General features: G+C 42.8%; 2 protein-coding genes and 1 long non-coding RNA gene across 14 annotated transcripts in view; 2 read left to right on the top strand and 1 right to left on the bottom strand.

Annotated features, from left to right (window-relative positions):
- ETFA (electron transfer flavoprotein subunit alpha) overlaps positions 1–7,120 on the top strand; it is a 56,134-nt gene extending 49,014 nt beyond the window's left edge. For 2 of the 4 annotated variants that reach the window (XR_004242841.1, XR_004242843.1), the window contains exons 12-13: positions 3,735–3,959; positions 6,290–7,120. Coding sequence is in view for 1 of the 4 variants with exons in the window: in XM_032123248.1 (XP_031979139.1) it covers positions 3,735–3,788 (54 nt within the window). In the remaining 3 variants the exon portion in view is untranslated. Of the gene's footprint in view, positions 1–3,734; positions 4,872–6,289 lie in introns of those variants that run through there. The other 2 variants (XR_004242842.1, XM_032123248.1) reach the window with 2 other exon arrangements.
- The window catches only part of TMEM266 (transmembrane protein 266), an 84,969-nt gene that overhangs the window by 9,688 nt on the left and 52,951 nt on the right, over positions 1–22,330 (bottom strand). For all 9 annotated transcript variants that reach the window (XM_032123239.1, XM_032123236.1, XM_032123238.1 and 6 more), the window contains 4 exons: positions 20,498–20,554; positions 18,612–18,750; positions 17,014–17,129; positions 8,579–8,765 (listed from right to left, as the gene is read on the bottom strand). In XM_032123239.1, coding sequence (XP_031979130.1) covers positions 8,579–8,765; positions 17,014–17,129; positions 18,612–18,750; positions 20,498–20,554 — 499 coding nt within the window. The remainder of the gene's footprint in view (positions 1–8,578; positions 8,766–17,013; positions 17,130–18,611; positions 18,751–20,497; positions 20,555–22,330) is intronic.
- LOC116450610 lies at positions 11,381–16,757 on the top strand. Its single transcript, XR_004242844.1, has 2 exons — positions 11,381–12,266; positions 12,672–16,757. It is a non-coding gene; the product is annotated as an uncharacterized LOC116450610 (long non-coding RNA).

Here is a 22,330-nt window from a genome sequence, read left to right as displayed (position 1 = left end):
TGTTCCCAAACCCATCCATTGTGTTCAAGTTAGCAAGGAGAACCAGGCTGCTCTTTATGTCAGCAGTGGACAATGCCAAACACCTGCAGAGGAACTCCAGTAATGCACTGCCCCTGCTCCTTTTGAGCTGTGAGGAGAATTCTGGACTGGCCTGGCCCTGTGTGTGGCCACTTGCACACAAGACTGGGGGAGCTCCCAGCTGCCTACTTTAATGCTCTTCTGTGATGGCCTTATTAATGTCATTGCTTACCACTGCTTATCTTTTAGCTATAAATTAAATATATATGTAGAAATATATCCATATGTGCATGTGTATGTAAATATAAAACACATATATTTAACCATGAGTAGTTTCTTATGAATAAAAACCAATAAAGAGTAATGAAATAACAGTAGCAGAATAAATACTTCAACAACAGATTACGTTTCTGAATCATTACATTAAAGCAAACTGACAATTAACAAACTCATCTGAGTCATATGGGAGTCTCAGCTGCTTTGGGCATTGAAGGTTATAAACAATTCCAGTTACCTCCCATTATATTCTACATTGCTGAAAAAAAAGGAGTTCCAAAGAGTGCAACAAATACACAACTGAAAGCACCTATGTGTGCATATAAAATGTACCCACAAAGCCACAGTTGTGCACAGTAACACAGAACACTGCTGAAGTGCTTGTGGGGATTCCAAGATTAAGTCCCTGCTTGGAGTGGGAATCCCATGGGATCAGGATCGGCTTGTGGCACATGGGAAGTTTGTAGGAGCAAGCAGGGAAGAGCAGCTTTTACAAGAGGGGCAGAGCACTTGTATTATTTACATTCTACACAGTGTTTTCAGCTGCAGAAAGGGAGTTGTCTTAAGAAATACTTAATTCTTCAAAATTTCCATGGGGTTTTTAGAAACTTAAAAAAAAAAATTTATTTCTATCACCTTGCAATTTTCAGGACCCAGATTTAATTTTTCTCCTTTCCTAGAAATAAATCCATCTCCTCCAATATACAGAAATGTTAACTTGCACTTCCTTTTCCAGAAGACAGACTTTGCATCTTTAGCTATAAGGATGCCCATATGGTATTTATATCAAACTAAAAAACTGGCAGTAAGTAGAAAGGAAAAGCATTTCCCTCTTAATTCCCATGAAAACAGCAATCTTAGGAAAATGTCTGTGGATGGTGACTGGGATCCTCTTGCTACATGTACCAGCAGGAATCATAGAAACTTTTCTCTTGGAAAAGGCCTTTAAGATTGAGTCCACCAGTAAACCTAACACTGCCAAGCCCACCACTAAGCCATGTCCCTCTGTGCCACATCCACCCAATACAAATGACCCCAAGGAAATCTGGATGACAGGAAATTTAGTCATGAAGATCCAAAAGGTGTGAGCTGAGAAGGCAGAATGGGGAGAGTGAGGCAGCTCTTCTCCATGTGAAAACCTGTGGCAAACAAGGATGGATCTACAATCTTCCCTGCAAAGTGAAAGTATGGGAGGCAGTGAGATCCACAGCAGCACTGTGGAGGAATTCAGCTGAGTTCTGCTGAGCAGGAGAAGGAAGGAGCAGAACAGGCTGTTCTCTGTGATCCATGAGCAGTGTTTGCTCAAGCAGTGTGGGCTGACAGCTCCAAGAGGTGAGGCAGCAGAGACCACAAATGGACAGTGAGGCCGACTCCAACATGATCGGCGCTTTCACTCCACAGAAGGGAATATCTGACTGGGAAGGCTGCTGAGACTCTGACCTATCTCACATAAACCCAACCTCCCCTGGCACTGTAACCAACCACTCCTGCAAGGCTGTTCACTGCAGTCCCATCTCTTTTGCCTGCTGCCCAAATCCCTGTTATTGAAAAAACGTGTGGTTCTCAGTCAGGATCTGTCTGACAACCCACTGGATTTTGTCTGATGAAGGTTTCCAAGTTATCTGCTTGTTCTTTTCCTGTAGGACTCAAAACACACACTGCAATGGTTCAGGGAGTAATAAACTATTTAGAGTACAGTGCCATATAATCTCATCTGACCCGAGAGACAACATCGCAATCTCTCTCTCTTGGCCCCATAAAAACCTAATAAATTTGGTGAAACATATAAATGACATTCTACCCAAGGCAGATCTCTTTCAGCTCTATAATGCCTCAACAGCGATTTTTAGTTGTTTCATCAGTGCCTTCAGTGAATGATCTGCAACTCCCCTGCATACAAGAAAAGGCCTTAAAAAGGTGGTTTTGTTTGAAATATTTCATTATTAGAGTGTTTTATTTCATATTTTTATTGCTATTGGTTGTACTGCCTTCTGTCTCTCCAAGCTGAATTTTCTGAACTGGAAGTTATTTTTTCTGCTGTGCAGCCTCCCACTGAGGAAGTGGGTCCTCAGAGTAATGTCTTACCCCAACTTCCCTCCAGAAAACAATCTTTACTAGGAGGTTTCTAAAGAGGCAGGTCTTTCATCTGTTTCAACAGGAACCAGGAGTAGCCAGCTGGCACTTTCCAGGAGACTTCCCCTGCTTTTGGTTTGAAAACAGATTGCCACATTAGCACAAGCTGCAGTACTCACACCACTGTTAATTCACATACACATCCAGTCCCTGTAGAGGCTGGATGGATGCCTGCGCACATGGATATTCCATCTTGAGAGCAACTGTAAAGGCAGCTTGCAGAGAAAACAGAGCAACAGCTTCAGCCTGGTTCTAAGTAAGAAATCAACCTGTGGTCGAAGTCATTGTGCAAAAAGAAATCTGGGATATGGAACAAGCTCTATTATCAGCAGATGCTACTGGGACAGAAACTCAAAATCCTGACAACAAATGGGGGGCTTTGGGCCTCACTTGAGCAGATGATGCAGCAAGAGCACTGTGAGCTGACTTGAGCATGGCTGGGATGCAGCACAGCTCTGTGTCAGCGTGGCTGTGGGCACAGGATGGCCTGGGGATTCTCAGTGCTCTTTCCAACCTTGTTCTCAATGAGTATGGATCAGCAGATCCACATCTGAGTTGGCTCGTTACAGTCAGCCTGAAGCAGACTCAGAGGAACTTGGGTCCGCTTCTGTGAAACAGCAACATCTGCTGAGTCTAAAATAAAAAGGCTAAGGAAGAATATGGCTGCCACCAAAACAACCATCAAGACAAGAATAAATTAAGCAAAAGGATTCAAGAACAAACTGTTATGAACTGGCAACAAATGTAATCTGAGAATTAGGAAAAGACTTCTAATACTTTAGAAACCAAGCTGCTGGAATGGCGGCAGAGGGCAGAACACATCACTGCTGTCACAGGAAGCACCATCTGCTTATGAAAGGGATCATTATGAAAGGACTGCATGCTTAGACAGTGGAAAACATTCCAGTTCTGTGTTCCTTTACCTGTCAGCAATGTCTTCACACATCTTCACATTAATGATGAGAGACAACTTCAACCTCACAGGCGTGACTGTAGGCTCAGCCCTTCTGGGAGTGAGCAGTTTCTACCCCACCCATTTGGTGGCTATGAAATACAAGAGCCTAACTCCACTAACTGCACACACATTTCTCTAAGTGTTGCTTAAGGTTTAATTCCTTTGATTCCTGCCTGGATGGTCAGTGCACAGGGAACCACAAAGCCTGAAAGAGGCACCTAGAGAGAAGCCAAGTTGAAGTGGCATGCACTTAAGATACTTAAGATTTCCAGGAGTAGACTTCAAAGTAGATACATTTCAGCATTTGAAAATAACCATAAACTATTTTTTATCTATTGTTTTGCACTAACAGGGTTCTCTTAGAGCACTAACAGATGATCACCAAAGGAACTGGCTTAGAGTTTAAAAGCATCCAACCAGCTCAGACTGCCTTGCAAGGAACAACTGACAAAATCCTTTCCAGTGCCCTGCTTTGCCTTCTCAGACAGCTTATGAATAATCTTAAGGGAAGCCCTCTGAAGCTCCAGAATTTTTCATGTTCCTCTCCCAATATCCTACTTTCTTCACTTACAAAACAGTGAGTACCTATGGGGAGGGCAAGCTTTAGTTTTCCCTAAAGCATGATCATAAATTGCAGCAGTCCCCCAAAGCAAGAGACTTACTGCTAACCCCATAAAAATGGAAATTTGGCTCAGAACAGTTAAAAAAAGGTTTGTGGCAATGTGAAGTTCCGGTTCTTGCTCAAAGGAATAGAAGGGTGGCATATTAATCTTACACTTATGGCAGTACTGTAGAATTTCAAAACCTGAAATGATATATGCAGGAAAATGAGGAATTTCCACTAGGGACTCTAATTCATATGTTATGGGAAAGATTAAAGAATAATAAATTTTGGAAGGAAGTATTAATGGCTAGAGGGGGCACTGTGAACCTGGCATTCCCTGAAGCCTGGAACTTTGTATACCAAACACTAAAAATGATTTGTGCAGAACAAGAAAACATTAGCTGTTACTCTCACCATGACCAGTTACATACTGTACAAGGTAAGAAGTCCTTTATAATTTAGAACTTCCTTTATAATTTAGAGATTAATAGATAGGATGATATTTGCCATTATGTGAAATGGCAACCAGCACTGGGAAGAAGAAAGAAGCACTTAGGGTATTTTCTCTTGCTCTTAGAGAAAGGCTGACCACAATGGTCCTGAACATCATTAGCGATGCTGCTGTGCACTCACAGGCAGCAGCTTTCAGCCCAAGCTCTTCAAAAACAGAGGCAGAGAAGCTGAAGTGCTCTGAGAGCACAGGAAATGTCAGAGCTCTTCCCTGGGTTTGCGGCTCCTCCAGCCCTGCCCTTCTCTTGGGTCTGTTTGTTTCCCAGTGTTGATACTGGTACCCTTTGACTTGCAGGCTGAAAACTGTGTTTTAGCCTCCATATGCTCTGGAGATAAAATTCTTGGCAAGAGAAATAAAACCTCAATTCAAAGCAAGTTGAAGGTGAAAAAAAATTCCTGGTACTTTACCATAGTAATTGGGAAATACCATATATCCATACATTTTTCACAGAGTTATTCCTACTATGTCAAGAGATCTCTTGGTCAACTGCTCTGGGGAGACAGAAGTGTGTGAGGCACACTTCAATGCTGTGAACACACAGCTCATTGTTCACAGAATTAGCACAGGACTGGCCTTCAAGAGAGGGCATGAAATGTTGGCTGGGGAGTTATGGGACTCTTTCAGAGCCCACTGTCCACCTAACCAGAGCTCTTGCTTCTCAGTCTTGTACCTGCAATTAAGGCACTTTAAATACAAAGAGCAGGAGATCTGCTGAAGGAAAATCTGGGTGAAAACATGCAATTGAAAACTCCCAAATCACCCAGCATATACACACAGCTCTCCTGGTGGAGGTCACTGTGTGTCTCTACACAAATTCCCTGAGGTGCTGCATGTACCATGTGATACATGGTTACCTGACTTACTTTACTGTCAGGATTACCTGACTTACTTTACTGAATGCTGTAGAAAATGGTTGCACAAAATTCTGCGTAAATACCAGAGTATAAGCTACAGCTGCCTCTGAGGAGCTTTAACTTATACACTATCCCATAAAACTTCCAGGTAGGGAAATGAGTAAAAAGTCTCAATGCTTTCTTATTCCATGAGCTCTTCGTGGTGAAGAATTCTGCACTGAATGTTTCCATTGTTCGATATAGATGGGGGAAATAAGATTAGTCTGAGATGGAATATCCCATTTTCTCATGCAGTGTGTTCTCTAGCCAACTCAAGCTTGCTGGTTTGGCAGAATTCAGAGCTCTCTGAAGACAGTGATTTTTTGAAGGCTGACAAAGTTAAGTTTGGCAAAAACACACGCATTCCATTCCATTCCCCAGCCTCAGGTGTTATATGTAGGGCTAATGTTCTGCCAGATCATAAAAGAACAGCACATCAGAGCCTGTTCTGCCAAACAGCTGAATCGTGGCTTTGCACTGTTGCTTTCCTTTCGACAGTGTAAGTGACTGGTCCCTCATTTCTCCTCTCCCCAGTCAGTGCAATAGGCCATGGCAGGTATGTTTCAGAGCTCACGAGTGCCATGTGGCACTCAGAATGATTAACTGCAGCCATCACTCTGGAATCTTTAAGGAGGAAAAACACAGCTTAGAGAAAACGGATGTAAAGCAATCCCTAATGTGGTCTGACACTCAGGGTAACTTGCAAAATATAACCCTTGACCCAAAGGTCAGGTGTTAAAACGTTGGTGGCTGAAGTTCCAGACAGAGCAAGAGGTGTGGGAAGCCCTGACAGCAGCACAGCCAGTGTGACTGTGGGAGAAGCAGGAGGGTTCAGAAATTGTCTTGGCTGCCTGTGCTCTACAGAGCCACATCTCTGAGTATTGCACATGCCTCAGCAGGTGGGGACATGGACGATCCCACACCAACTGGATATGCCCTTCCCACACAGAGGACATGGAGGCACCTTCAGCCAGTCCCTGCTTCCACTTGACCCAGCACAGGCAGCTCTGGCTGACACCTGCATTGCTCAGGATGGTGCAGAATGAGAAGATAGCGCAGCATGGCAAAGTGAGGATGGTGAAAGCTCCTGCAGCAGGGTATCACTGGGAGTACAAGTTGGTGCTGGAGAAGAAAGCCCCAGTTGAGGTGGGGAGGGAGAAGAATGAGGCAGGGCTGGCCCAGGATCCTTACTGCCCAGAGGTAACTGCCTTCTCCAGCTGTGAGCTGAGATTTCCAAGTTGCACAGAAGCAATCCCTAAGCCAGCACTGCTAGTGCAGGATTTAAAGCCTTGGTATCTTACTACCTTTCTCTTTGCAAAATAACCCAGGAAATGACATGTGAAATCCTCTGTCTCGACTGCCTGTGCCCTGGACTGTGAACACTGAACACTACTGCTGGTGTGGTGTCTCATGCCATCTGAGTTGGGCCCCGTGTTGGTAGCCCCGTGTGATGACAGACTGCCACAGGCTGCTGGCCCTTGCTGTAAGAACACGGAATTTCTTCTGTCCAGCTCCTGTCTCATTCAACAGAAACTAGTTGTTCAAATACAGCCACCCTAATTTAGGTTCTGACAACAAGCACTCAATGCATCTAAAAGACTTTGTATACAATATATAATACAATGCACAAGAAACATTTTCTCTGGTACTTTCAGATGATCTCCAGGAAATGGAAATTTATTCTGCATACTCAGTATAAATGTTTAAATATAACTGCACCTTACCCAATATGTGAAGCAATCCATGTTTTCTTATTTGCTGAATATCTTTTTCTCAGTGAAAAGCACAGATCCCTCTAATCATGTAACCTAATTGAATGCAGAAATCAGTCCTGAAGATTGGGTGTCTACTTTGTTGCAAGTGTGGGCAGCATTTTACAGGGACACATGAATAATGAGTAACTCTGTTAACCTGGATGTTGGGATGAATACCTTGGACAGGAGAATTTTTAAGATCAACCTCCACAGCACTAAAATTTCAGCAAGCCTCCTTACAATGTGCACAACACTCTTCAGTTCCAAATGTAACCCGCAAGGAACACATGCATAAATTATAATATATCCACTGGGGAAACCTCTGAAATACTACAAAAAAGAGGGAAATGCATTTTAGGGGTCAGTCTGCTCAACTGTCTGCTTTTAAATACAATTTCAAATCAGGAATAATTAATGGCTTTACTGTAGTTAATGCTTAGATATTATGATGAGGAAAAAACCAAAACAATTTCTACATGCTTTCACTACTCTGTAAAGAGAGGAAAGGATTATAATTTGAAAATGTCTAACAGCTTTTAAAAAGTGTCTGTGCCTTGAATTCTAGGATTTTGACCAACATAAAGATACCATGCAAACTTCTAATTCCAGCAGATTCACAATAATCAAGCTAAGATGCCCAAGGAAGACTAAGAGACGACTAAAGCAGAAAGTGTTGTCTCCTCTGGAATATTACATTAAACCAGGAGACATTCTGCACTCCACTGTAAGGGCTGGTGGATCATAGGAAAAGGAGCTATGTGTTTTCCAGAAAAAAATTCAAGTCTAGCACTTACGTAATAAAAACTGATCCAAATAAATTTAACTGTTGTTACTCCCCTGAACCACAGACCTGCCCAACAGACACCCAGAGGCAGCAGAGTGCTCCTCACCACAGCCACGTGGCACTCAGACATGCCAGCAGGATGCCCACACGGCACTTCCCTTCTTTCCTGGCACCAGCGCTGCCCTGCCCAACACTGGCAGCTTTAGGGGACTGGTGAGAGCACAGCCTTCAGGCAAGGCAAGCCCCACAGCTGATGCAGGAGTTCTCTCCAAACCACAGAAATGTAAGTGGCCAAAGACCAAAACTGTTTCTCAGTGTTCTTCTCAATTTCCCTGCTTTTACCTCTGAGTGATTATCCTTTGGCCAACTTGCATTTGGCTGCTGCTTCTTTAGTGTTTGATGGATCTAATCATGAGGACACTGGGAAGGTACATCATAGTCATTTTCTTCCCATGTCATTTCTTTGGCTCTGTTTAGAACCTGCTCCCAAATACAACAGTTCCTGCCACTTCAGAGCAGATGCAGCCTCTTTGCAGCAATGGGAAACTGCAGCCTCCAGGGAAGCAATCAATCCCTGCTAGAATGGAGGTGTTTAGTGGGTTCAGTAGCTCCCACTGAGGAGGGATCAGCTGTGCACAGGCAGCACTCACCTCGTGGAGGTCGCAGCTCAGTGATGTTCTCGGTGGCTTCGTCGTCTGAGTCTTCAGTGGCCACCACCTTGTACCTCTTGCTGCTCTGTTTGTTCAGCACGTGTGGGACCTGCAGTGCAGCCTCTCTCTCTGCAGCCAGGTCCAAGTCCTGCTGAGCAAGGTGGGCCCTCAGCTGCCTGATTTCAAACTAGAGGAAAAAACAACACCACATACTGATGTAATGTGAGCATGGCCAGAAGTTTACATGCTACAATTGGGGACCTATTACTCATTTCATCACTAAACACTACAGTCTGGTAAAACAAACACAATGTGGCTGAGCCAGGACATGAATCCAAGCTGCTGGTGCTCTCCCACAGCCTATGTGAGATGGACCATTGCTCACAAGATCTAAAGACAATGCCTCATGCTGGTCTATTTTGCACAGCTGTGTCCTGAAGGTTAAGATTTTGGGCAATTTTAACAAGTCTTACTGCCAAACTTCATGTAACCTTTATAGAAAAAGATCACTTTTAACAGGCATTTAGGGATTTAGGTTCATGACAAATATCCCTAACCAGACTTTGTAATGAGGGGAGGGCAGGTTCTCTGAGCAGCACCCAGAATGGTCCTCTCTCACTAACTAGATAAGGGGAGGACATCACAGTCCTCTTCTGACTTGAAAACTTCTGTACTCAGAAGCGTGCAGAAAACCCTGGGGGAAGGTTACCACTTTTCTGGCCATTCCGCTCAAACACGTGAGCCATGCCAATTAAAGAATTTCTGCAGCCAGGAGAGGATTTGCCTCATGACTGGTGTTATAAAGCAGACACCTGACAAGAAGCTACCAGGTACAATCTGACTGAAGGACACAGCAGATTTCTATTGTTTTTGATGGCCACGCATCTTGCACAATGCAAGAAAGAAAACAATTTTTCTGCAGAGGCTGCAGAAACCCTTTAAATCCTTATATAAGCAGGACAAAAATCCCCTGTGCCACACAGCACAGCTGTGGGGCTGCAAGGAAGAGTTTCCTCTAAACTCTTTAAAATCAGTAGTACAGCAGTGACCAAGTCATGTCTGATTCTAGAGTTTGGGAGGGAAACGCAAAGGAGGCGAGGAAGAGACAAACACATTCCAAATGTAGCATTTCTGGGCCTGCTCTGCTTCAGGGCCTGAAGAGCCATGGGAGAGGAGGAGGCCACAGCAGCCGTGATGCAGCCGCCACTCCACATTTACAGCACACACGGAATTGGCACCTCCATGCTTGAAAACTGGTGTGGAACAGCCCTAGGCTGAATGCACCTGGCTGTGCTTCTTGTCCCTCAGATGTGACTCAAACCTGCTTCACTTGCAGATTTTGGAACCCATCTGCAGACCCAGTTTGTTCCACTGCAGTCAGACATGGCGCAAACGCCGGGAAGGGGAAATAAGACAGAACTTCCAGATTTAGGAAAGAAAAAGGGATTCCAGTTTGCCACACCTGGAGACTATCTGCTTTCCAGAACATGTGGAAGGAACTACAGTAACTGGAAGGCCCATTGCAAAACTCAAATCTAGAAAACAAAAGGGCAGTTCAAGCTTTCCAGATAACATTCAAACCAGCTAATAGAGGGCTCTAACAAATCACACAGCTCTTCTTCCATCTGCAAACCAGTGCACAGAGGCCTGGCAGCTGCAAACAGCTGGCTGCAACTGCTCATTGCTCTTAACCAAAGGCCTTCTGGCAGTGGCAGTCAGAAATCAGGTGGAATCAGCAAATGTCAAAATACTGCCCCGCTCCCCGACTTCCTGCAATGAAGCCTCCATGGCAGATTCCTGTGGGTGGTTTTTGTGTTAACCTATTGCTAGGAAGAAGTAGCAAACTAGCACTGCTAACTCAGTTCCCAGCCAGCCTGAAGCATCCTGAGGCTTAAGGTGCTTGTGCCAGTATGAACATAGAGAATTTCAGGTTTTATCCTTGACTTGAAAAAAACAAGGAATCACAAAATACCTTATATTCCACCTTTAAAAGGGGAAAGATACCCTTTCAGACACTCCCTCAGTTTAATGGAAGAAATGCACTCAAACGTGATAGGCAAAAAATAAATTTGGAGATTTTTTTTTCATGTTGTCTAGCTCAAACTAATAGGCAGTAAGAATTAGGCATCATTTCTGGTTTTCTACATTTCACCCTTCAAAAACATTCACGTGTGTCAGAAAAAGAAATACTGTTATTAAAATGCTTAATTCTGGCTTAGAGGTATGGTATGATTTCCTTTTTTCATGAAAGACGAAAAATCTGGCAGGTATTTTTTAACACAAATAGGTAGAACTAGCAAAAAATCAGCTCAGCAACTATGTCTGCATCACATCCAGTATAAGGAGCTTAAGCATTTACAAAGATTTCCTGAGCATTGTAACAATCAGAAGCCTGAAGGGCATCACTACATTATACAGGTGTGATAAGGAGCCCACAGCAGAAACGGGAGAGAGACCAGACTTCTCCTGCCCACTCACTGTTCCAGTGGATAAAGTGAGCATTTCCAAATACCACAGGTTAGTGCCAGTCCTTAAAAGCTCCATGCCCGGTCAGCGGCAGCTTTCACCGGCAGAGTCCGTGAGTTTTACTGTTCAACTGCGCTCTGCTCATCCCCCCGCCAGGGGACACCGGGCCCGCAGCGCGGCCTCTGCTGCCACCTGCCGGCAACAGCGGCAACTGCAGCCGCGCCACCACCCCCGCGGGGACACTCGGGACCAGGGGCACCGTCACAGGCACCGCACTGGGCACCAGTGTCACCCTGTCACAGGCACCGCACTGGGCATCAGTGTCACCCTGTCACAGGCACCGCACTGGGCATCAGTGTCACCCTGTCACAGGCACCGCACTGGGCACCAGTGTCACCCTGTCACACACCCCAAACCTGGGCACTGGTGTCACATTGTCACAGACACCAAACCTGAGCACCAGTGTCACCCTGTCACGGACACCGAACCCAGGTACTGATGGCACCCTGCTACAGACAAGAAACAGACTTTTTGTTCATAAAAGGCATGGATCTACAGAGGAGATTGGTTCGAAACAAACTGTCTCCTAACAATTATCCCAGGATCTTGCAGATGCTGGAATACACTGTTAGCCACTCAAAGCAACCCCCTAAAAACAAAAAGTTAAGTCTAAGGGCGTGTTCCTTACAGGCAAAATGCAATGAGAGGCTGCATGAGCAAATCAGGTTGTAGGTGCTTCTGTCTATTGAAGATTACATTGCACACTGACCTCAGGCAGTTCTGATGTGTAAAAGAGCTAATGAGATCGCTCTGACTGCATTCAGGCAGTTCGGAGCAGCTAAAATAAATCATTAGGAGGTATAAAATATAACAGTCTTTTTAAGTAAAAATTCTGGGCCAAGGTAACACATGAAATTTCTATTTGCAGCAGGAGCTGATGTAGCAATCTCAGTGTACACCTGGATCAGGAGAACTGAGAAAACCATGGTTCATATTTCCAGGTACACCTTCTTTCCCTCAGCCTGTAGGGCAGGACCATATTGCACTTATTGTGAGAGGACAAAAAAAAAGGCATATAAACTTAAACACATGCTTTAATCTGTTTAAATTAAGATTTACTCCTAGGTATCAGCTCTGTGGAAGAACCTTGCAAATCTCACAGAGAGCCAGCGAGCAAAAAATGCTCTTGTGTGGAAGATAACCTGTGACCAAAGAGACAAAGGTAAACCACCTCCTAACTCATGATAATTACAAACAGAGCACTGGTCCACTTGAAGCTGCTATTGACTTTATCTATCAGGACACCTATGACATTCAATGTCCATAATTACACATACTTTGGTAGCTTCTGGTGGGTATTTACCAATAAATTCCAACATACCTTGCAATGGAAAAAGTATTTTTGAAAACTTCAAACAATCCCAGCATAATCTAAGCTGAAATGGAACTGGGAGGGCCATCTAGTCCAACACCTCGCTTAAAGCAGGTCCATTTAGCTCAGGCTGCTGAAAGCCTGTCCTCTCAAATTTTGACTATCTCCAGGCTGTGTGCGCACAGCACCACCTCTCTGGCAAGATGCTCCAGTGCTTGCACATTCTCATAATGAAAATGTTCTTATATTTCATAGGAATTTTGCACATTCCATCCTTGCGTGCTAGCACTGTGCACCTCTGAGAACTGTCGGGTACACCCTACCACAGATGGAGCTGAAGACAGCAATAAAGGTGTAATACACGTGGCTGATGTGAAAATACACTTATTACCAAGAAAAAGGGAGCTACAATACGTTTTATAGAAGAATGAGTAGCTAGATTGTCTGGCATGAAGAAAAAGTTAATCAATGGTAAATTTAAACTTACCATTTTCAAAATCTGTTACATGTCCTCTTGCAGCACAAACCTGGCAATATTTTGTCAGGAAACAAACCAGAAAGAATTACGGGGCGCTTCCTCACTCAAATAATGCATTAAGTGATTAATTCTAAGCAGGTAAATTGACAGACCTACCGAAAGCTCTAGATAACATCTCCGTTTACATGCCTGGTGTGATTAAGTGGGCCAACCATCCTATCTGATATTTTATAATACACATGTAAGACTCGAAAAGAGATTTACCAGTGAATCATTGAGTACTCCCCTTTAATGGTCTAACAACAGAGTAGGATTGACATAATTTCAAAGAGATCAATGAACATTTTAGCCAGAAGCTTACTTGTGTCTAACGCAGGAGCAATAACTTTGCTCCACTCTATTATTCTGTCAGTGCTGTCTGTACAGAATGCCCTGCCCTTAAACTCATCTGCCACTGGGATACAATCCAATGTTTATTTCCATTAGTTTAGCCATTGTTGGTAACAATAAAAATCGGGAGACAGTTGCAAACTAATGATTTACAGGTAGAATAAAACACGGGACGACCTTGGCTGCCTTCCATCCACCAAGAAAATGACTGGTAGTTAGAAATAAATTAAAATCATTGCAAGAGGATAGCATACGTTATTTCTCCAATAGGTAATTTTACCAGCTAAATAGCCCTGTCATTAAACTAGCAGCTGTTTTACAAATTATATTCCAAGATAAAAAAAGAAATTACACCTTCCACAGTTGTTGCAGTGTTAAGAATGATGAAAATCCCAGTCCTATAGGAGCTGACAGAAAAGGAGCTCTGGTGTGGTAAGGCTGAACACATACTCTTGGCTGGGCTGTACTCAGCTGAATTACTCTTATGAAAGTTAAAGAGAAAAGATCAGGTAAGTATATCCATTATCGCAAATAGAAATTCCTTTACAGGTGATTCCAGAAGAAAAAAAGCAATCTCCCCTGACTGGAATTTGTAGTTAATGAAACTTTAGAACTCTGTTTTGCAATTTAAGTTATTCTGATAAAACAAAACCATCAGCAATATACTCTGCATATTTTTGACAGTGACTGCAGTGAGACTTCTTTTCCTTTGACCTTTACCCATTTTTAGAAATCCCTCATGCTCCATTCCTGTTTAACAACCTCTTTTTTGGCCAAGGGAGAATAAATAAAAAGCAAACTATTCAAACAGTTGCAGTGGGGTACTACAGAGAACAAAGTGGTGGTCTATGCAAGTATAATTTATAAAATATATTCTGGTTTTCAGATGTATAGCTAGCCAAAAATCAACATGTGGAAAGAGTTTTCATGTTTGCAAAAGTACATCTCCAATGTCAGTCAGGAATGGAAATGTACTTTATAGTTGTGATACCCCATCACTGGTCAAAAAACCCCACAACTGACAAAAGAAAAAGAATTCAAAAAGATGAAGGGTGGTTGTATCTTTCCTGCTTTTAATATTTAAAACAGAAATTCTGGTTTTGTCTGCTCAGTGTTAAGCACCAGTTTCAAAGCAGCATGGGACTTCTCAGAGAACTGGCCACCAACTATTTTAAATCCCAAGCAAAACAGGCTAACTATTTCTCCCAATTCCTCTAATGAAGTAATTAATATTCTGCTTGAAACTTTCAAGATCGTTTCATCTGCAGAATATGCCAGACTGTGAGAATTCTAACCCCACTTGCCTGAGCAGCAGCAAAGCAGTAAGAAACTGAACACGGGATCCCAGAGAAGGAAGCACTGGGAAACCTTTCCAGCAGGAATGTTCACAGCCCCATCTCTAATTATTAAAGAGATGCATATCACCAGTGTGGTCACAAAGGTGCAGCCCCAGGTGAAGCAGTGCCTGCCTCCACTGCTGGGCTGCAGGGAACCACGGTGACTTGGCTGTTCTGCCCCTGTGGGCCGGCACTGGGGAGGCAACAGGGCAGGGCAGCCCCAGACACTGACATGCCGTGACAGAGCTGGCACCACACACACAAGGCAATCTGGAATCAATCCCTCCTGGCTGCTGCTCTGGATCTGGGCACAGCCAGACTACTGCAGGCAAACCTTCCCTCAAAAACACAGGCAAGCACACTGAAACACCACGGACAAGCAATCCTTTAAAAAGCTCAGGAAAGATGATCAAACGAAAAAGCAAAAACCTGGCAGAATTTTAGACATTAAATACCATTAGGAGCCATTTTTCCCATCAAATGCTGTACACAACATTAATGTGAATATTATAATGCTGACAACTTGTTCTTGACTGAATTATGAAGCTAATAATTTACAAATAAAGGACACAATATTGTGTCAATGTCTTATGTTGCTAACTGCAGCAAATTAGTACACTTACCTGGTATTACATAGCTGAGACATTTGTTTGGCATCAAGTCAGGCCGGTAAGAGGGATTAGCGTGCTGTCAACTTTCTATAGACCGTATTTTTCCACAGCAGATGACACATGAAAGCTACAAGAGAACCTGCTCTGTTTTCTCAGATTTACTCCTCTCCCAGTGCAGTGTTTCTTTGTGTTTGATGTACAGGGTGTTACAACCATCAGAGTTTGGATTCAGGGCTAATCTGGTCAGACATTCAGGAGTACCTGGCTCAGAATGGAGAGCAGCAAGAGCTGCTCCTGAACCCCACCTGAGATAATGAGCCCACCTTTACTCAGACTATGAAACAATAATACCAAAAACTGTTTAGAGATTGAGGGTGTTATCTGGCTGTATAACAAAGTTCCTAAAAACAAATGTTTTAAAATTTATGATTGTCAAGAACGTTAGTATGGTCTGACAGACAAAATTCTGCGCTGGTTCTCAAAAAATCACCAATTTGCTTAGGTTTGGTCAAAGAATAGTATTTCCCTTGTAAAATGGGGTGTATACCATTTACCTGGCAATTTCACAACCATGACAGAATCCCAAATCACTAAATACCATTGTGCAAATACCATCGTGCAAAGGTGTTATGAAGAGGACTGCAGTTTTGCCACCAAAGACACCTATATAGTTGGCACCCAATAATTTTTGGCAGAAGCCAAGCCTAAGGTTTAGAAATTTGTTATGGTGAATATGACAGACTCAAAATTAGCGTTATGAAATGACACACTGTCTACAGTTCTTCCTAATGCATCACACAGACAAGGCAATTCACCACCACCAGGAGTTCATTGCAGAATCCTAGGCTGAGATCCAGGAGATCTGGACCTAAATCTAAAAAGCCAGTTGGGGACCTAAATATTGATGGGTTTGTATCTTAAAAGTACCTGCCATAAGCCAGGAGTGGAAGCTAGAAATCCTCAGGATTTATTTGGACTGCATCTCATAGTTACCCTTTCAACTGAAACAAGAAGTAAATCACCCGGGGATCATTCTGTTGTGGTCTAATGGTCTCCTCAACACTCACCTATCCTGAGCCTCGACATCTATCCCTGGTTTCTACTTTAAAGCAAATTAGTCAAGAACTCATTTGCATAAGACAAATGGCAAAACCTCCTGGCTCATTGCCCCAAAAAATGGTTTTACACCTATATGTAAATATATTCATTTGAGATATTTCAAACTTTACCTTCCCCTATCTCTAGACTGAATCACTGAACATTTTGGGGGCCTGGGAAGGATCTTAAATCTTGACTTGCTTCCAGGAACTGGAAGCTTCTACTGCAACATTTTGAACTTGCCAAGAGTCTCTGACTGACCTACAGGGAAGCCGCCTTCTGCATTCAAAGCAGGGAAATTCATTAGTTTTTAACTGCACATACTTTTCCTAGGAATACTAGCTGCAGTCTCCAACAATGGCTTTTGTATGTTAGTACTATGTCAAGCTAGCTGTACTCATTCAATAAATTACATACCGGAACCATTCGTTTTCTGTTGCTCACATTTGTTTTCCTCACCTCAGACAACACAAGCACAGCAGCAGAGGCAGCTGACTGCTGTTTGACAAATACCATGCTGACAATATCCTGGCTGCAGCTAATGCTTCCTTAGCACTGAGACCTGTCACCCTACAACACAAGTCCCAGTGGTACTTCTCAAAGCTCAGCCTGCAGCAAAGTACATGAACTGTTTGATTTGCCTTGACAAGATATGTGTAAATAAAGACATAACTGAACTTTACCCCTTGTTCTTGGCAGATCTGGGTTAGTCTTTCCAGCTGCTCATCTTGAATAACCTTTGCCTTCTCATATTGCTGAATCATCATCTCCATCTCCACTTTCACTGGAAGGACATATGCTGGAAAACACAAATAACACTTAAAGCAACCCAGCTGTGATTTGGTTTTTTATCAGAAAGAAAACCTTTACCGGACAAAGAACATCACCCCTCTCCCTTGCATCTAGAGAACTGGAGTATTCCTAATAGAAGCAGCACTAGAGTACTTTTTTCAGGGAAGAATTTCTAACATAGGAAATGCACGGTCTAGATGTTGTTTGGTCAGACCTCCATCTGCCTGGCTGAACTGAAATGCATGCTGCCTGCTTTTCCCAGATTCCATGCTAGTACAGCTCTTCCCCAGTGTTTACCACAGGTTTCCTGAATTGCTGGGTAGGATGATTTTCTGTTTAGAGTCAGTCCCATTACCTCTGAACTTGAACAGCATGGCTCCCTCAGGAAAAGAACTATTCCAGAAGCCTACGCATTTATTTCCTAGACTTTGTGGTAAGAAATCAGTCCTTAATGGACACAGAAGACCAAGAAAGATATTTTGAAGAAACAAAAAAGGCATTTATCTTCTACTGCTTTCCAAGCTACAGCCCAGTTTTCAATGGGTCTTCTGAACGGCTCTAGAAATTTTGCTCCTGTCTTAACTATGGCAAACTCAGACTGATCAGAACAGATAGTCAATACATACTGCAGTTCCTAATGTTTTCTGAAGCTACACAAGATCCTGAAATTTTCTTTCATGCTTCAATCAGAGTGCTATGACCTCTCCTGAACTATGAATACAGAGTTTCCTGGGCATTTAAACCCAAAAATAACAACTTAACTCTGATTTTTCACAAACGAGCAAAATGACCATTCATTTACTTCTTTTCTCTGAGCTGCTTGAAGCTGCTGAGCACATTAGCAACCTACACTAAAGTCCTTTCTTCCAGGCCCAGCCACAGACTTTTCTCTCTGCAACCTTGACTTGCTGGGGCTTTTTCATCTCCCCTGGTACTTCCCCACACAGGTCTGTGCAAAACACCACCAATATTCACTTCATTTCTAGGATGTACAGCAGCCAGAGAGCACCTCCAGTGGGGAATCCCCAGGGTAAGAAAATCCTCGTGGAATGTGACAAACGTATTTACTGACAAAAACTTAGAAAATAAAGTCCCAAGACAGAGCTGGCTGTATGGTTACGGGGAGGGTGCAGCAAATGTCAGAAAAGCAGATTGAAATAAATTATTTTGCAGATTAGGAATGACACCTGGTGGCAAAAGACATGAAGCAGGTCAGGGCATTTACTTTACAGGATAGGGGATGGGAAGGTGCCTAACAGGAAAACAAACCAATGAATTATAAGCTCCTACGGAGCAGGAGATACAGCCATGATCTTGAGACCTACTCTCCTCCATGGGAGTCATAACTCTGTTCTGTTCGGTACTAGCAAAATAAGAGAAAGAAATAGATAGAAACACTGGTAGCAAGCAATCTTTCTGTATTTTTAAAATCACTTTTTCCCAGCCTGCCAGGTAATGCTTGGAAGTCACAAACTGAGTCACCACTCACCATCAATGATCCTCTTCACTCTCCATATCCGCAGTGTGATAATAAGGCTGATAGCATCCCACGGGCTGCTGGGGCCATTAGCCACTGTTGAGGCCACCATTGGTGCCAAGGACAAGATTATGACAGCACCATCAAACACCTAGAGAGAAATCAGTTTTTGCAAACCTTTCCTTAAAATCATATCCCTGCCATTCCTCTTTGGAATCTTGAAGGACTCCCTCTTTGTCCGAAAGAAATGCAATTGTGGTACCTATTTGAAAGGGGTATGAGAGGTGGCCAAGCCACAGAAAGGCTGCATCCTTTTCAGGTAGCACAACAGAATGCCTCAGTACTTTTTATGAGGTGAGGAGAGATAAACTGTGGTGGCAGGGCAGGGGGAGAGAAAGGTATTTGGAAATACCGGCCAAAATCCCCAGGGAGAAGTGATAGCCCAAATGTTATTACAGCCAAAGAGTTTTATCATCACTGGTATTTATTACCTGTTACTTGGCATAATGTCATCTAAAAAAAAGATGCAGTCCCTGCCCATAGATCTTACTGTCTAAATGAAGAGATCAAGAAGACAAGTAGAAAAAGATGGAGCAAAGAGACTTGATGGCTCTTGGCCATGCCCTGACTACATAACACGTGTGGGGAATGGCTGTGCACCTAGACAGAAGGACTGCCTGCTCTCACTTTTATGGGGCAGAGAGCTTTGCAAGGGTTTGGACAACTGGGACCATTCAGAATGATTTATATGATACTGGCTGTATTGGGATTCGATCAGAAAAAGCAATTGTGCAAAGCATTAGACAGAAATGAGCTAGGAAATATGTTTCAGAGCAAACTGCCCATAGTGTTGTGTCTGTCCCACACTGGCCGAGCAGGGTAGAAGAGAGTACCATGTTCTCACTCCTACTGAGACCCTCCTCTGCTGCCAAAACCCATTGATTAATGGTTTGCATAAAAAGGCAGGGCACAGATTTTTGTAAGAACTACGTATTCAGAACTGTGCATAACAATTCAGCGTATTGAAAAGAAATACTTCTTACTGCAGCTACTCAATGGGCAGTAAAAAATATCACTACTCCAAATTACCAAAAAGAATTATCAGAAACTACTGCATTTAGCCTTAATAATAAGAAACCCTGAATCAACAATTAAAGTTTCATTTCATTTTTTTTAGCAAAATAAGTTAAAATCTTTACAACTTTATTACAAAAATGTGCAAGACTCTAGATTGCCTAAACTCCAAGAACACTTGGATTGTCTTCTGGTTCTTCCTGCACAGTAGTGGTTTATGAGGCAGTATCAAGAAAGAGCTTTTAATTTTCCCAATCTCCATATTTCTGCTCAGATTGGGATTATGTATTACTCATAACACACGGATTTCCTTATCTGTCTCTTTAAAAGAGTATGCACGTTCTACCTAATTTTCAATTTGAGGTAATAATTACAGTGTTTTTCAAAACAATTTAACAATAAAAATACAGGGTTTGCCAAGCTAGTATTTTCTATCAGGAAACTACATGCAAATTTTCAACTAACTCAATTAAATTCAACTCAATTATGGCAATGGCGATACAGAACTCAAGTGACAATTTTTACATCTCGGGGTAGCAGTATCATCAGTTAGACCAGCACAGCTCTAACAATAAAAGACACACATAGAGCAAGAAGGGCAAAATCCCTCCCTTCATAAAATATTTTCAAATATAGCACTCTTTCGAGTCTCTCACAGAAAAAGGGACTGCATCACACAGCTATGGATAATGCACATAAGGAGAAGAATGTGTGTATTTATCTGCCTTAAAAGATACTGTATTGCATCAGGTTAATAACAAAGCCATCCAAAGCAGTTCTTCATGGTCTTACTGCCTGGAAAACAGTACCGAGAGAGAGCTTACCTCTATTTTGTTTTCAATGTAATCCCATATGCCAAGGACCACAATCCTCAAAACAGTCTAGTAGAATAGATTAGGGGGAAAATAGATTATGAACGTTATTGCAGTCTTAGATAAACATTTAGCCCCTTACCTATTTAGGGCATAATTTTTTGTCTTATTTAAGCATTATACATTTATTCTAAATAATAATCAGGTTCTAGAAATAGCTAAATTTCTATATTGAAAAAGAAGATATTGCTTTCCAACCACTGTATTGACTTAGTAAAACCTCCACAAACAAGTTCCAAGTTCAAATGCTCATCAGTCTTTCCATCTTCCTAAAATTTTGTTTTCAGATTTGCGTGATTTAGATTACCAACCCTCCCCACCCCCCTGACCCAAGCCTACGTAAGAACCACTGTGGGGCCCCCTCAGTCAGAATGGGGGAAAATGCTCTTTTCTGGCTACCTTTGATATGCCAGCACTTACTTGTTTTCTAAGAGAAGAGGCACTGTCCTGTCCTGATGCCTAAAGGTACTGACATTTCATCAGTCTGAAGAGCAGATGCTCTTAACTGGAGTCTAAGGCAATTGCCTTATCGTAAGAGCCCAGAAAGTCATAGGATAAGGGAGAAAAATATCTCTGTGATCCTTCTCTACGAAGCAAAACAGCAATAAATAGCCTCAACAGCTAAAACAAGAGGAATAAAGAACACAGAATGAACCAATGGTGAATTCCCATTAAAAAAATCCAATAGCACCTTTCCTAATTTTTAACCTGGCTTTCAGAAGACACAATAGAAGGAAAAAATCCATCAGTCAACTTGTGATTGAAATTGAACTCACATAAAAGCCTAACTGGTAGGGATGTTTCCTGCCAACAGCAACAACAAGGTCAGATTTTGACAGACATGAGGAGTCTACCTGCAGCTAGGAGCCTTACAAAGACCACCAAAATGCTACTTTCTCCATTAAAGAGCAGCATAATGACTTAGTGCTCAGCAGGCAATGCTGAGGGGTAACCATGCACGGAATTGCACAGAAAAAGGTGACTCCAACGAATACATGTATCTCCTCTTCATTACAAATACAAATATTAAATCCCAAGTAACTCTGAACTTATGCTAAACATACCAGCAGTACCTAATCGCAGAACAACACTGAATTTTTCAGTAGCGTTCCTATGCATGGTTTTGCCAAACCCCATGAGCTCAACTGCCTCACTTGGCCGGGATGACTGCTCTGTTCTCTTGGCACTCCAAACCTGGGTAACAGCACTTAACCCTGCTTTGCCAAGGGAGACATTGCTGTGGGGCAAATGGTGCTTCCAGAGCCCAGCCCCACATCACCAAGGAGCAAAAAAGTGAACCAGCCAACACCTACTCAGAAATGGTGTATGCAAAGGCACAGGCCAAGTCTGGCTGAGAAAGCAAGGCATGAGCCAGAAGACAAAATGCAGCATCCTCTTTCCTCTATAAAAAATGATGATACTCTACACAGACAGCAGGATCTGCCAATGTCTGTACTCCTAAAAACATTGTACTTCCAAAGCACTTTACAAAGGCAGCAGGGGAGTAAGGCTCTTTCCATATTAACCTGTATGCCCAAGGTTTATTTACTGTGTGGAGGGAGAGATACACAAGAGCAGGTGCTCAAGTCCCTAATGACCCCAAACTGGCCAGCCCAATGTGATGTAGGCACAAGGTGTAAGTACATGTGCTGTAACCAGCCAAGGTACTCCTGCAGCCTCAGCTCAGCTACTAAGCTGAATTCTGCCAGGCAAAAGCATCCCAGCTCCTCTGCCAGCATCTCCCTCACTCCTCACTGAGGAGCTGCACAAAATGCTTACATACTA

This window comes from Corvus moneduloides, chromosome 13, assembly GCF_009650955.1.
Source record: "Corvus moneduloides isolate bCorMon1 chromosome 13, bCorMon1.pri, whole genome shotgun sequence".
Taxonomy (NCBI): Eukaryota; Metazoa; Chordata; class Aves; order Passeriformes; family Corvidae; genus Corvus; species Corvus moneduloides.
This window is presented reverse-complemented; position numbering and strand designations above follow the sequence as displayed.